Source organism: Pungitius pungitius, chromosome 16 (genome assembly GCF_949316345.1).
Source record: "Pungitius pungitius chromosome 16, fPunPun2.1, whole genome shotgun sequence".
Taxonomy (NCBI): domain Eukaryota; kingdom Metazoa; phylum Chordata; class Actinopteri; order Perciformes; family Gasterosteidae; genus Pungitius; species Pungitius pungitius.
The window spans coordinates 17570868-17584401 of NC_084915.1; the positions used below are offsets into that span (position 1 = coordinate 17570868).

Genomic DNA, 13534 nt, shown 5'->3' on the forward strand with positions numbered 1-13534 from the left:
AAACATCCTGCGAGTAGTTCATGGAACATTATTGACCCTGAAGCTGCAGTGAAGCAACATGAGGATTCTACTTGTAAAACTCTGTTTCTGGCTACGCACAGTGAACTTATCTCTCCCCCATATATCTAACGCTGATATTATCTGTGATCTGTGATTTTAGATCTTACTATCCTCTGCTTTTATGGAACAAGATTTTGGTCGCTGGATAAATATTTCATAATCCCACCGACCTGTACCTATAGAATCGGAGTCCTTAGGTCAGAATCAGTGACACTTACCCGTTTAGCGTTGTTTCAATGGAGGCATTCAGGTCATCCAGCGGGCCGGAGAGAGCGGGAAATAAGGAAAATGAAGAAATCAAGCTAAACAGGCCAAATAAGTGCAGAAGCAGTTTCTAGGTCTCTTCATACTCATGTAGGTCTTTCAGCTCCTTTCTTTGTCTCTATGCAGATCCTACTTCAGCACACAGTATCAGCCCAGACACATATAGCAGCAGCACTCCGTACTGAACCAGTATTCTGCATACAGTTATCACACAGTATTACACATACACACACAACAGTTCTGTTTAAATGTTTTCATTCTGCTGCTTCCAGCACACGTTTTGCTGAAATGAATTCTCTGTATTTAAGGGGAACTTTAGGTCTTCAGTCTGTAAACAAACCGTAGTGTGACTGATTGTTGAGTGTGAATTTGTGTTCAGGGGTCTGTTAAGTTATCGTATTCTTGAATTAAGGCTGTATCTGACAAGGCCTTCAGGGGCCGAAAGGATCAGGGGCCTTGGCCCACAAGACAGTAAAATATAAAAAGCCTGATTTTATTTTATATTTTGTAACACCACGCTTATTTTAGTAAGCAATTCCCATTGCAAGGCCATCAATTGGGACTGAACCAGCTGATATAAATTTGCACTGACAAGGGTCTGGATTGCTTTTTAATAGATAGTTTTCCGCTGTTCACCTTTTTGCACCTCCCTTTCTTCATGTGTTCAATACCCTTTTTCCCTGTGTCATTTCACATTATTACACATAACTTTATATCTGAACGTTTGTTGTAGTTTCTTTGCATGTATTACTTGGGTTGTTACCAACATCTGGTTTAAATATCATGTCATTAGCTCTTTTGGAAATATATTTACTGAGAAAAATGGTGACGTGTTTAATACTTATTTCACCCGCTGTATATGTTTTCAGTTTCCATTTTCAGAATAAAACATCTAGGTGGTTATTGCTTTTAGTTTGAATTGTATTTTTTCAGATATCACGGCGTATACATTTGAAGAAGAATCAAAACTTTAGCTAACGTTAATGATGTTTTGTATTTCCGTTTAAATGTCCTTACCCAAAATGTAAAGTGTAAAAAAAAAAAAACCGTATCGCTCTAATTCTGAAGGCGCTTCCGGTAGCCGTTTGTGCTAGCCGGCGTTAGCTTTACACCGGCATCCTCATCCGAGGACCGCTGCTCTTCATCGTGTCCCCGAGGAAGGACGCGCACTGCGGCTTCTTCTCCGCCGTTTATCGGGAGATAAAACGACCCGGAGGACTGCGTGGAGGTAGAATAAACGACATGTTTTTGGTGTTCAGCTCAGAGTTTTAAGAATGTCTCTAAGCGAAGGTGCCGTTCTTTCTTTTATGTTCAGCGTTAACGAGACTTCATCATAAAAAACACGCCATTTGTGTTACGATCGCGCTTTGTGAGTAAAGCGGACCGCTTCTTATTCACTGCGAGCTTCCTTGGGAAGGATTCGGATCCAGACTTGAATTCGGCTCACATTCTACACACAATAAAACCACTGAAAGGGGGCGCACAGCTGGACTGGCCTTTGTCCTCCAGCAAAGACAATACACCTGAGTTACATAAGAACTGTCGAATACACCTTTCCCGAAAAAGTACCAAACGAACTGGATGTGAGGCTTTACTTCTGGGGGCAGAAATTTCTGTTGATTTACTGCCAGGAAGGAAAAAACACCTGAAACCAGAGCCAAAGACTGCTGAGAATGTGAAATTAAGAATTATTATTGCAAATAAACTATTTTAAATATGATTTATGGGTATATATTTACGATTGTGCACCGAAATGTGATCATGTTTATTAATTGTATTAATGTCCTCATTTATAACTTGTACTCATTTAATACAAAATACATCTGTGTTAAGTGTTGACAGGTGGAAGACGTATCCAAAACCTTTAAGGTACCTCACGAAAAGTTCTGCACTTTGTGTTAAGTGAAAACATTGAAATGAAAATCCTAAAAAATACCTAAAAATTACTTATAAGTTGAGATTTTTTTTATCAAACTAACATGATTTTCATTATGATTTATCCATCCATTTTCTAGCCAATCAGATTAATTCTGATCTGATTGAAAAAAAAATCTCAACATGATTTTGCAAGTATTGAGGGCGTCTTGGAGTATAAACCTTTTTGGTTCCATCACCGTGTCCCAGGTGTGTCTCCGCCGGGATGGAGGTCTCGTCCAGGTGTCTCTGAGCCATGGCGTCCCCGCTGTCCCCGCTAGGGTTCGGTCGGCTGTGCGGCCTCCGGGGGAAGCTGCTGCGGCGCTACGACCACCGGCCGCTGGTGGCGTGTCTGTCCGGTCTGTACGGTTGCCGGTGGCGACGATGGGAGAGGAGCCGCATGAGGCCCGGAGACTGCTGCTGCGACAAGGTCAGAGGTCAACCGGCCCGCCCGTGACCCCTGTCTGTGAGGCTGCACCTACGGGGGCGGCGCGAACTTACTGGGACGTATGTGAGGGTCTTAACAAGACTTGATATCACATAGAATCAATAAATCAAAATCATATTTATTGATCAATACCAAGTCAACACACACTTACGATTGAACTGAGGTTGTGTGGAACGTCCCACAGTGAGACCTGCAATTTATTTATCTTTACAACCGGACCGTTTTATTGTTTACATTCCATTCTCCCTGAGGGTCAAAGGACGGTCACCCGTCTCCATGGAAACGAGGCAATCGATCGACTAAACCTGTGTTTGTGTTTTTGTTGCTGTGGGCGCAGCTGGAAGGCGCCAGCTTCGCGCTGCTCGTGGCGGCGTTCTGCTTAACGTTTGTGTTCCTCTTCTTCTGGGGTCAGGCAGAGAATGACTACAACGACTTTGACTGGTACGATGTTTACTGCTCACGGCCTCCTACGTTCATCCACCGCCTGCGCTGTAATAACACGCTAATGAACTGTCTCCTGCGCTGTAATAACACACTAATGAACTGTCTCCTGCGCTGTAATAACACGCAAATGAACTGTCTCCTGCGCTGTAATAACACACTAATGAACTGTCTCCTCCACTGTAATAACACGCTAATAAACTGTCTCCTGCGCTGTAATAACACGCTAATGAACTGTCTCCTGCGCTGTAATAACACGCTAATGAACTGTCTCCTGCGCTGTAATAACACACTAATGAACTGTCTCCTGCGCTGTAATAACACGCAAATGAACTGTCTCCTGCGCTGTAATAACACACTAATGAACTGTCTCCTCCACTGTAATAACACGCTAATAAACTGTCTCCTGCGCTGTAATAACACGCTAATGAACTTTCTCCTGCGCTGTAATAACACGCTAATAAACTGTCTCCTGCGCTGTAATAACACGCTAATGAACTGTCTCCTGCGCTGTAATAACACGCTAATGAACTGTCTCCTGCGCTGTAATAACACGCTAATGAACTGTCTCCTGCGCTGTAATTATACACTAATGAACTGTCTCCTCCACTGTAATAACACGCTAATGAACTGTCTCCTGCGCTGTAATAACACGCTAATAAACTGTCTCCTGCGCTGTAATAACACGCTAATGAACTGTCTCCTGCGCTGTAATAACACGCTAATGAACTGTCTCCTGCGCTGTAATAACACGCTAATGAACTGTCTCCTGCGCTGTAATTATACACTAATGAACTGTCTCCTCCACTGTAATAACACGCTAATGAACTGTCTCCTGCGCTGTAATAACACGCTAATAAACTGTCTCCTGCGCTGTAATAACACGCTAATGAACTGTCTCCTGCGCTGTAATAACACGCTAATAAACTGTCTTCTGCGCTGTAATAACACGCTAATGAACTGTCTCCTCCGCTGTAATAACATGCAAATGAACTGTCTCCTGCGCTGTAATAACACACTAATGAACTGTCTCCTGCGCTGTAATAACACACTAATGAACTGTCTCCTGCGCTGTAATAACACGCTAATGAACTGTCTCCTGCGCTGTAGTAACACGCTGATGAACTGTCTCCTGCGCTGTAATAACACACTAATGAACTGTCTCCTGCGCTGTAATAACACGCTAATGAACTGTCTCCTGCGCTGTAATAACACGCTAATGAACTGTCTCCTGCGCTGTAGTAACACGCTGATGAACTGTCTCCTGCGCTGTAATAACACACTAATGAACTGTCTCCTGCGCTGTAATAACACGCTAATGAACTGTCTCCTGCGCTGTAGTAACACGCTAATGAACTGTCTCCTGCGCTGTAGTAACACGCTAATGAACTGTCTCTTGTAGAAGCGTGTTCCAACAATTTAAAAGTACATCTTTGTTTGTAGTCTCTTTTTTCAACACATATTCTTTATTAGATACATCTTTTTCTGTCAGTTTAGAACCAACAAGAACTTTATACACAGATAAATATATATTTATTTAGGTAAATAAACAAAAAATAAATGCATTTAAAACCCAACAATTACATTGGCGGTGATGTTGGATAGTTTGTAATGAAGGTTGTAACATCATGTTGACAAATGGCTACACGTGAGATCTTCAAAGAGATGATTTCTTTAATCTACAGGAACATTGCATGTCTACTTTTATTGTGACATAAATCACTTATTTCTTTCTGCTTTTGCGTCAGGTTTAACTTCGGGAACCTGGGCTTCTGGTTCCCGTGGTCCGTGGTGCTGCTGGTCATCGCTGCGGGCTTCTTCACCTACGTCACGGTGCTCGTGGTGAGCAGCGCCAACATCTCGCTGCCCTTTGTCTCTATGAACACGTTCCTTCTGCGGCGCGCCAGATGTTTGAGGGATTCCTGTGTCTTCTTGCAGCTGCTGGCTGTGTGTTTGCTGTCAGAGGGTCAGAAGCTCTATTTGCACTGGAGTCACAAGGTAACTTCTCCTTCTCCGTTTCTGCATCCAACACCGAACCGACATCACAAAACTCAAAGGAGATCCCAACTGAAACCTCTGTGTGCCGAGATGATCGGACACAATTACATTTCCTTGAATACGTTTAGTTTTCAATAAAAAGTGTTTCCACATAGTTTAGTTTTTATATAGTTTTCATCACGTATTGACATCGTCTGAAGCAGATGTGAAACATGTGGATGACTCGTTTCCTTCAGATCGGGATCCTGGTGAGTCTGACCTTCTCCGTCGTGGCCACGGCCGTCCTCTCCGACCTGTGGAGTAAAGAGTGGACGACTCTGCTGCTGTCCTTCCAGGTGACTCCTCTTCATCCTCCTCCTCCTCTTCACGTGTTGGGCTTCCCCTCCTGACACCGGGCGGCGCTTTGTGTCAACAGGTGACAGCGCCGTACCTACACCTGGGCGGAGTCCTGCTGGTGACGGCGCTCGCTTGGCCGATAGCGTTTTACTTCTTTCGCATGAAGGGCAGAGGTGAGGAATGTAGCGTTTGTAGTTTGTGTCATTCAGCGAATCAGCGAACACGCCACAAACCACAAGCTCGTAAAAGGAAAAGTTTTACTTATTAGAAAATATTCTGAGCAAAATACTTAAAAAATAAAACGGCAAGTAAGAAAAGAATCTCTTATTTTGAAAGAAGCCTGAGATGAAGAGTGTGTTTGTGTTTCAGGGAGGCGGGGCCTCATCCTGGGGGTGTACCTGTCCGTCCTGTCTGCCCTCTACCTGGTGCCCCTCGGCCTTTATTCCCCTTGTATCAAAGAGGACGGGACACTGGGCCCGGCCCCGACCCTCATCGGCCACAGAGGAGCCCCCATGGTGAGCACACCACCACAACAACAACAATAACAACAACAACAGCTGATTCGTCCTCTTGGGTCTAAAAGTCAATCAAACCAGATCAGGAGACTGAAGGAACAGAACGGAACTCTAGATATTTGCATTCCTCGCTCTTTGTGTACAGCTTCTTTTCCTCCAGATAAACAGAGTTTTGGTCCCGGCTGCAACAAACACTTCATCAAACCTGTAGTTAAACTGGGTTTCTCAGCCTCGCTGCTAAAGCTCTTCGATCAACTCTCAGAACTACGCCGATGTACCGACGGCCCATTGAGCGATTGATCTTGTGAACCCAGCTTGCTCCAGAGAACACGCTGATGTCCTTTGAGAAGGCGGTGGAGGCGGGAAGCGACGGTCTGGAGACGGATGTCACCATCAGGTCAGCGCTGAATGTCTACGTTGGATATACGAGACGTTATTGGCCTCTGATTAGGTTTATTGGAATGAAATATCGATCAATTTTATAAAATAAAGTGGTATGCAAATTTGGCATTAAACATAAGGTGCGGCTTGGATTGGTGGTTTACATAATATATGTAATTAAAGTAATGTTTGAATCTGTAATCAAGCACACTGGTGACTGTTCTTATGTAAACTCACATGCATCACATGATTGTATTGATCTTACATAAATCAAGCTGACTCACTAGCTCACACTGCAGCGTTGACGGGATCCCGTTCCTGATGCACGACCACACGCTGCGACGCACCACCAACGTGCACCGGGCCTTCCCCAACCGGACGGACACGCCGGCGGCCATGTTCACGTGGGCGGAGCTGGAGAGCCTGAACGCCGGCGCCTGGTTCCTCTCTGTGAGTCGAAATGGGCAAAAGAAGCAAACATAGAAGTATCAGGAGTGGACCTGTAGTGGACCATCAGGCACTGAATGAACATCGTGCTGCAAGAAACTAGAGACCATTAACTCATGTTTACAATGTTTACTGAGGGAATAAATCAAGAGAGAAGTAGAGTCATTTGGGTCCAGAGGACAGAGATTGATGCAGATTGAAGATATTGAAACCGATTAAAAGCGCCTTTTTCCTATTTCAACATATTAATAACCAACTGCCACATAGAGCAGCAGCAACACGTCCGACATCAGCTGACCGATGAAGAACCCACTGACCCGTTATGTCACCACACTAATTAGGTATCGATGTTCGCCCCCCTGCAGCTCGACCCGTTCGGTACCGCCGGCTCTCTGGGGGCTGCAGACCGGCTGCAGGCGGCGCAGCAGACTGTCTGCAGCCTGCAGGCCTTCCTCCAGCTGGCAGCGCGGACGGACAGGCGGGTGATCTTTGACCTCTACCGGCCGCCCAAAGGTCACCCGTTCAGGGACAGCTGGATCCAACGCACGCTGGAGGTGGTGCAGAATGAGTCCTCCATTCGGTCCTCGCAGGTGAGCACGTCAATAGGAGCGTGAAGATTAACTTTATTGATTTACCGCTTTTCAAAACCAAGGCTGTAAAGGAATTAAAGGCAGACAAACCCATGGCAATAAAATGAGGCAATAAAGGGTGAGGCTTAAGTTAAGAGCAAAATAATGCTAATAGCTCAGATATTCTATGTATGTATATCTGTTAGTTCAGCTTTATTGACCCCCGACCCGACCCCCTACCCCGCCCTGCAGGTGCTGTGGCTGCCCTCAGATCAGCGCTCTCTGGTCCAGGACCTGGATCCAGAGCTGCAGCAGACTTCAGGCACTCGCCTCCCTCTGGAGGAGCTCCAGAGCAGCGGCATCGTCACCCTCAACCTGCACTACAGCGCCATGTCGCCGCGGCTCACCAGGTGACCCTCAAACCCGCCTCGCCTGCGGCCGCTTGTTTTTGCAGAGGGTCATGACTTCTTCTCTAACCCCCCCTGCCCCCCCCCACCCCTCCGGTGTGCAGTGAGTACGCCTCAGTGAACATCACCACCAACCTGTACGTGGTCAGCCAGCCGTGGCTCTTCTCTCTGGCCTGGTGCTCCGGCGTCCACTCGGTGACCACCAACGCCCCCCAGCTGCTCGCCTCCCTCAGCTCGCCCCTCTTCCTCATGGTAAAGCTTCAGCCAGGGGGAGGGGGGGCAATGAAGCCTATTTTTAGTGCCATTTGAAATGTTATAAACTGAAGTAAAGCGTGTTTTCTTTAAACGTTGACTGTTTCTGTCCCTCAGAGTCCAGACGAGTACGACCTGATGTGGATTCTCACCGACCTGCTTTCCCTCGTGCTGATCTTCACCATCTTCATCTTTCACTGGTGAGTATCGGTGTATAAATGTCCCCATGGTACAGTGTTGGTCTGAGAGTCTAAGATGGTATTCCAGGGGGTGTGAGTCAGAGCCTGAACGTTGCAGGTGGCGAGAGAGACGTTTGACTTCCTGCCCGAGCGGCGTGACGCCGAAGAACGGAACCTACAGCCAGTTCTCCACAGGTCATCCTGATCTTATGATGGTTCCAACTATATATTCTTATGTCTTTAAAGTACTTCTCCAATAAATGTCATTCTACAGATTTTCCACATGACACATGTTTTAGTAACATTCATCTTTTTGATTTTTCATCTAGAGCTCCACCTGCCCGTCAGGTGTTCTGGACCCATGACCTCCTGCTCGCCTGGTCACTCTCTGCCCGGCGACTCGTCCACGACATCCGCCCGGCAACAGGCTCCCTCACCCCCCTCCTCAAAATAAAGCTTTAAACCAGAGTCCGTGTGCCCTCAATTAACTACATTTTAAAATGTTTTTATTTTACAAAAGCAAAGTTAATAGCGATTAGTCAGACTTTGATCATTGTTACAAGTGCTGAGGGGATATTTATGAACTCAAAATAGTTTCAAGTTCATGTGAAAATACAAAGAAAATGTACAGATTTGTCTGTCAAATGTCAAAGCTTTAAGTCATAGTTTAGTCAAAATACAAACACAATTTAAAAAGACAATATGGCACCAAAAAATGGAATCATGTACATTATGATAAATAGCAAAGATGTCAAGTTAATATTTAATGCCACTAAATCATAACATGGTTAATTCTGGAAGAGGATACTGATCAGTTTATTTTGGATGGAACTGCCTCTGTGATTATTAAGGACTTTGGGTAATTAAACGCGTTACTACAGTAAAAAAAGAAGACAACTTGAAAAACAAGCAAGAATTCTATCAGAGGACCGTTGGGTCAAAGAGCTCCAGGACTTCAGACTCTGCAGAGCTTCAGCGGGAAGTTCTCTGTGATCAGGTGATCGTCATGAAGCACGATCACAACGTTGACTTCGAACTCTGAAAGAACAAAGTTTACAACCATTAAAACAAATGTTAAGTTGCGGAATGTCACCGTACGATACCTCGCAAAATGCAATTGGAAACATTTTAAACTTAATTCTCACTTAATTGACCCATCAATTTTAAATACTTGTGGACAACCTTTAGAATATTGAGCAGCTTAAAGTACATTCTGGTTCTTTTTGTACTTTTTCAAAACCTTCTCAACCCAGAGACTTTTTTTTGCTCAGGTCACGTTTGACTAACGTTTGACTTTCTGGTCACACTTTTTTAATCCTGTTGCCAGAGAGATACCAACCGTCACTGCGTTCTGGTCACATGTCCGATGAGTAAATTATGACTGAAGGAGCTCAGAATGTAAATATTTTTTCTACAGAACTGGTTTGCAGTAAACAGTTTGTTCTGAATGAGACATTTAGAATAAACTGTTTCTGTTTGACTTGGTCACACATGATGAGCTCAGTGAGAACCTGTCAGCGTGTTGGTTCTGGAGCAGTAGCCTGCTCTGGTGTGTCGGGTCGGGCTGCAGACGAGTCAACCGGTAGAACCAGTAGAGTCACTGACCCACTTTGAAGTTGGTGGTCTCCAGCGTGGGGCAGGTGAACAGCCGAGGGAAAACCATGTAGATGGGAATCGGGAGGCCGTGGCAGACGTCGCCTTCAGCGATCTGGATGTTCTGGATCTCCGTGGCGTCTCTGGCGTAACCTTCCGCACAACCTGGAACAAACACACTGAGCCCAAGAGGAACCAGAGCAACGTCTGCCCATCCGATCCAGAACTCACCACAGGTCTCCACCCTGACGAGCTGCAGCTCGATGCTCTTGATGGGGACCTCCGAGTTCTCCACCACCAGCTCGCCGCTCAGCGGGCGGCTGATCACACAGCTGGTGGCGTCCAAATGGCCTCGGACCAGAAACTTTGGCAGTAAACTCCTCTGAAAGGCAGAAAGGAAGTTCATCCTCTAAACCATATCAAGTTCAATATAGAACCCCAAAAGAGAATTTAACATAATGACAGGCCTTCGTATTTGATATTTTGTGAGTGAGGAAATGAGCAGAAGTCACCTCGCGGGTGTTCTGCAGGGTTGCCGGGGTGATGGTGAAGTTGACCGGAGTGGGCACAACTTTAGCTTTCTGAGGCTGAAAACCAAACGGGTTAGTTTAATAATAATAATAATAATCATCTGAGTTTAATCAGACACACGTGTGATGGGACAAAGAGAAGAGTGGAACATTCCTGCAGCTTTGAGGGGCCTCGTTTAATTTGTCTAAAGGGAATGTGTGCGAGCCTCACCTGAGAGTGCACGATGAACTCACAGTTCCTGCTCAGGTCCTTGGCCAGCAGGGGGCGCTTCATGTCACAGCGGAGGGTGTACTGAGGAGAAAAGACGGCAAACTCACCGTCACATGTACCACAGCCATGTGAAGCTTTAGATTTGGGGGTTACTAGTGACCTGGATGTTGACGAAGACGCCGTGGTACGTCTCGTACAGAACTTTGTTTCCTTTGGTGCTCAGAGGGAACTCGAAGGGGATCTCCGTCTTCCCTGCTGGGATCTTTCCTGCTTTGGCCACCTCGACGTTGCTGCTGATCAGCTGGATGGGCTGTGGATACACCATCGATGTGGCACAGGTACGACGCATCACAGGTGAATTCCTTACTTCAAGTATTAAGTCAAATAAAATGAATGGATAGTTGTTTACGTGTCCAAGTGTCATGTATGACGATGCAATCATATGAATTTAAGCTGAAACTACTGCCCAAATGATTGTATTCATTTCTCCCGTGAAGCTTCGTGCGACTGAATTCCACCTTGACAGAGTTGTAGAAGGCCTCGAAGACGCCGACGCTCTTGGAGCTCAGCTGCAGGTTCACCAGCCCCTCCATGTGGAGCGTGATGCCGTGGTGCTGCAGCGCCTCCTTACACACCAGCAGGACCACGCCGGCCACCGATTCCTGCCGACACACCAGCGCCGCCGTGAGGAGAGGACTCGGGCCGGCGGTCTAACGGACAATGAACTCCCACGCTGCAACTGAATAAGTGGCATTTCGTTGCGTCCAGAGAGACGCCATCATCTGACCGGTGTTACACAGACTTCTGTCCCCCGTCACACTCTGTGATCTAAACAGGGATTTCTGTTATATTTCTTCTAAAAAGCAACAAAACATCTGATAAGCGAAGCAGAACTTGATTACAAAACATTCTGCCAAATAAGATTTCAGTCTCATTGTCCAAAATAAAATCAGATATTTACATCCTTCATGTAAAACAACAACATCTGGATACAGTTTCCGTTGATTCTTGTTCATATTTTTATCAATGAGGTTTTCTAAGTACAAATGTTACAGGAACTGTAGAAAAAGCAGCAGCATCTGAATTTGGAGTTTCAACAACATGTGACTTACTCATAATAATAATAATAATAATAATATTAGCAGTAGTTATAGTAGCAACAAAAGCAGTACTAGTATTGGTGAAAGTACTACACTGCATTTTTTTGTAGTTTAAGGTTATGCCATCATTCATTTAATTTAGTCAATGAATCAGCATACAAATGTACTTTGAGTACCAAAAGTAATGCAGAATGTTCCATTTAAGAATATATATGATTTAATACACCACGCTGGACTTATTGATTACTGAGTGAATGTGATGCTGTTGCAGCCAGTGAAAGTGGAGCCAAGTTGAATAAATATACAGCTGTGTAGTTTAACCTTTAATAATACCTCGTAATGCATTAGTTTATTCATATTGTGTACTAATAAATATTTTAGAGGTAGCGAACTACTATATTTGACTCTGAGTGTTATAGATTAAAACATAAATGGTAAATACTCGTAGTACACGCTAATCAGCTGTTGGTCACGTGTGGAGAGGGAGACGCCTCCTTCCTAGCTAACTAGCTAACGTTAGCTAACTATCCAACTGTCATGGTAATACAACAGTCTTTAACGGACAGTTAACGTTACGTTAAACCATCAGCACGTACACGCAGGTAGTTAGCTAGCTGGCTAAGCTAAGCTAGCTAACTAGCTGTGGCTAACGTCACTTACCTCTTCATGGTAAACTTTGTTCGCTCTTTTCAGTCTTATATCCAGAGTGACGCTCATCTCATCATCTACAAGAACCTTTCCAGGCTGTGATTTGACTAACGTTCACTCAAACGAACAAATAACGGGGCTTAAATTAACTAAAACATCTTACACTCGACCGGCAAAAGAAGGAAATACAACTTCCGGGTCTATTACTTCAGAATAAAGGCGCTTTTTTTACCGAGACGGCTTTCTTGCAGTGAATCCTTCAAAGTAAAGTCACAAAACAAAACATAAAAAGTGTGTCTCGTCCAGTGTTGAAGAAGTTCAGGTACAAATACCACATGTATAATGACTCTGTCTCAGGAAGATGTCCTGACTACTCATCCTTGATGTTGTTATCATCACTTAAAAAACACTAAATAACTAAAGTGTATGGTATAGTATAACAAAAGTATAACAATAACCATATTATACGAATGATGATAAATCACTAGTAATATGCTTGTATTACCATTTTTTTTATAATTGACGTAATTGTCTTTATAATACATTTGTGCAATGATGATTATTCTTGAATTGAGTCAATAATAATAATTGCTAATAAAAAAGTACAATAATTTGATATGACTAGTGTTATTATTACAATCATTATGATTATGTCATTTTTGTCATTATTATTGTATTATCATTACGTTGCTTCATTTTAACATCTGTTTTAAAATGAGCTGCACTCTCTCTTTTCTGACCTCGGCCACAACGTGGCAGCAACATGCAGCAAAAGGCTTCTGTGTCACAAACTCTGGTTTTAAGTATTATCTTTAGTAGGATGAGGGCATTTGGACCAATGGTGTAAACCTGAGACAATAAAAAAGACAATTTAAAAAGAGATTGTGCAAAGATGGATACGACATTTTCTTTAAAGTTCAAGCTATCACAAAACAAACCCAACGTCTGCAACCTCGCAGCGTCTGTCACGGATAGTGCAGACGGAGATAGGGTGTGGGGGGGTTGTGGCGGGGGGGTTGAGGGGGAGCCTCTGAACGCGGGGCCCTGCAGCCACTTCTCACTCTCACATCGTTAACTCCTCCTCACAACACAAACCACATCCTGCAGAGGTCTTCAGTCCGCTTCCAAAGGATCCGTTGTTCATTAAACTTATGAAGGGAACTTGAAAAATGATGCAGACAAGCTTTTCACCTTCGTTAACATCCCCCCCCCCCGACCCCCTCTTCATCGCTGTGAATCGA

The 13534-nt window shown here is 44.5% G+C and overlaps 2 protein-coding genes across 3 annotated transcripts; one reads left to right on the forward strand and one right to left on the reverse strand.

Annotated features, from left to right (window-relative positions):
- Window positions 1–1418: 1418 nt before the first annotated feature.
- Window positions 1419–8688, forward strand: LOC119215670 (glycerophosphodiester phosphodiesterase domain-containing protein 5-like). 2 transcript variants are annotated; one of them, XM_037468011.2, is made up of 16 exons: window positions 1419–1552; window positions 2449–2668; window positions 3024–3127; window positions 4876–4969; window positions 5066–5125; window positions 5362–5460; window positions 5541–5634; window positions 5831–5976; window positions 6291–6373; window positions 6645–6807; window positions 7170–7394; window positions 7626–7783; window positions 7885–8032; window positions 8150–8232; window positions 8330–8406; window positions 8541–8688. In XM_037468011.2, exons 2-16 carry the CDS (start codon window positions 2495–2497, stop codon window positions 8663–8665), a joined length of 1833 nt encoding a protein of 610 aa, XP_037323908.2. In that variant the 5' UTR covers window positions 1419–1552; window positions 2449–2494; the 3' UTR covers window positions 8666–8688. The 2 variants fall into 2 exon arrangements, with proteins under 2 accessions (XP_037323908.2, XP_037323909.2); XM_037468012.2 differs by having other exon boundaries at window positions 6657–6807.
- On the reverse strand, window positions 8687–12495 carry vps26c (VPS26 endosomal protein sorting factor C). The gene is made up of 8 exons (XM_037468013.2): window positions 12306–12495; window positions 11064–11207; window positions 10706–10855; window positions 10546–10626; window positions 10317–10391; window positions 10036–10186; window positions 9817–9969; window positions 8687–9249 (listed from the first exon to the last, which is right to left on the reverse strand). The coding sequence occupies exons 1-8, from the start codon at window positions 12360–12362 to the stop codon at window positions 9167–9169; spliced, it is 894 nt and encodes a 297-aa protein (XP_037323910.1). The 5' UTR covers window positions 12363–12495; the 3' UTR covers window positions 8687–9166.
- Between the last annotated feature and the right edge of the window lie 1039 nt (window positions 12496–13534).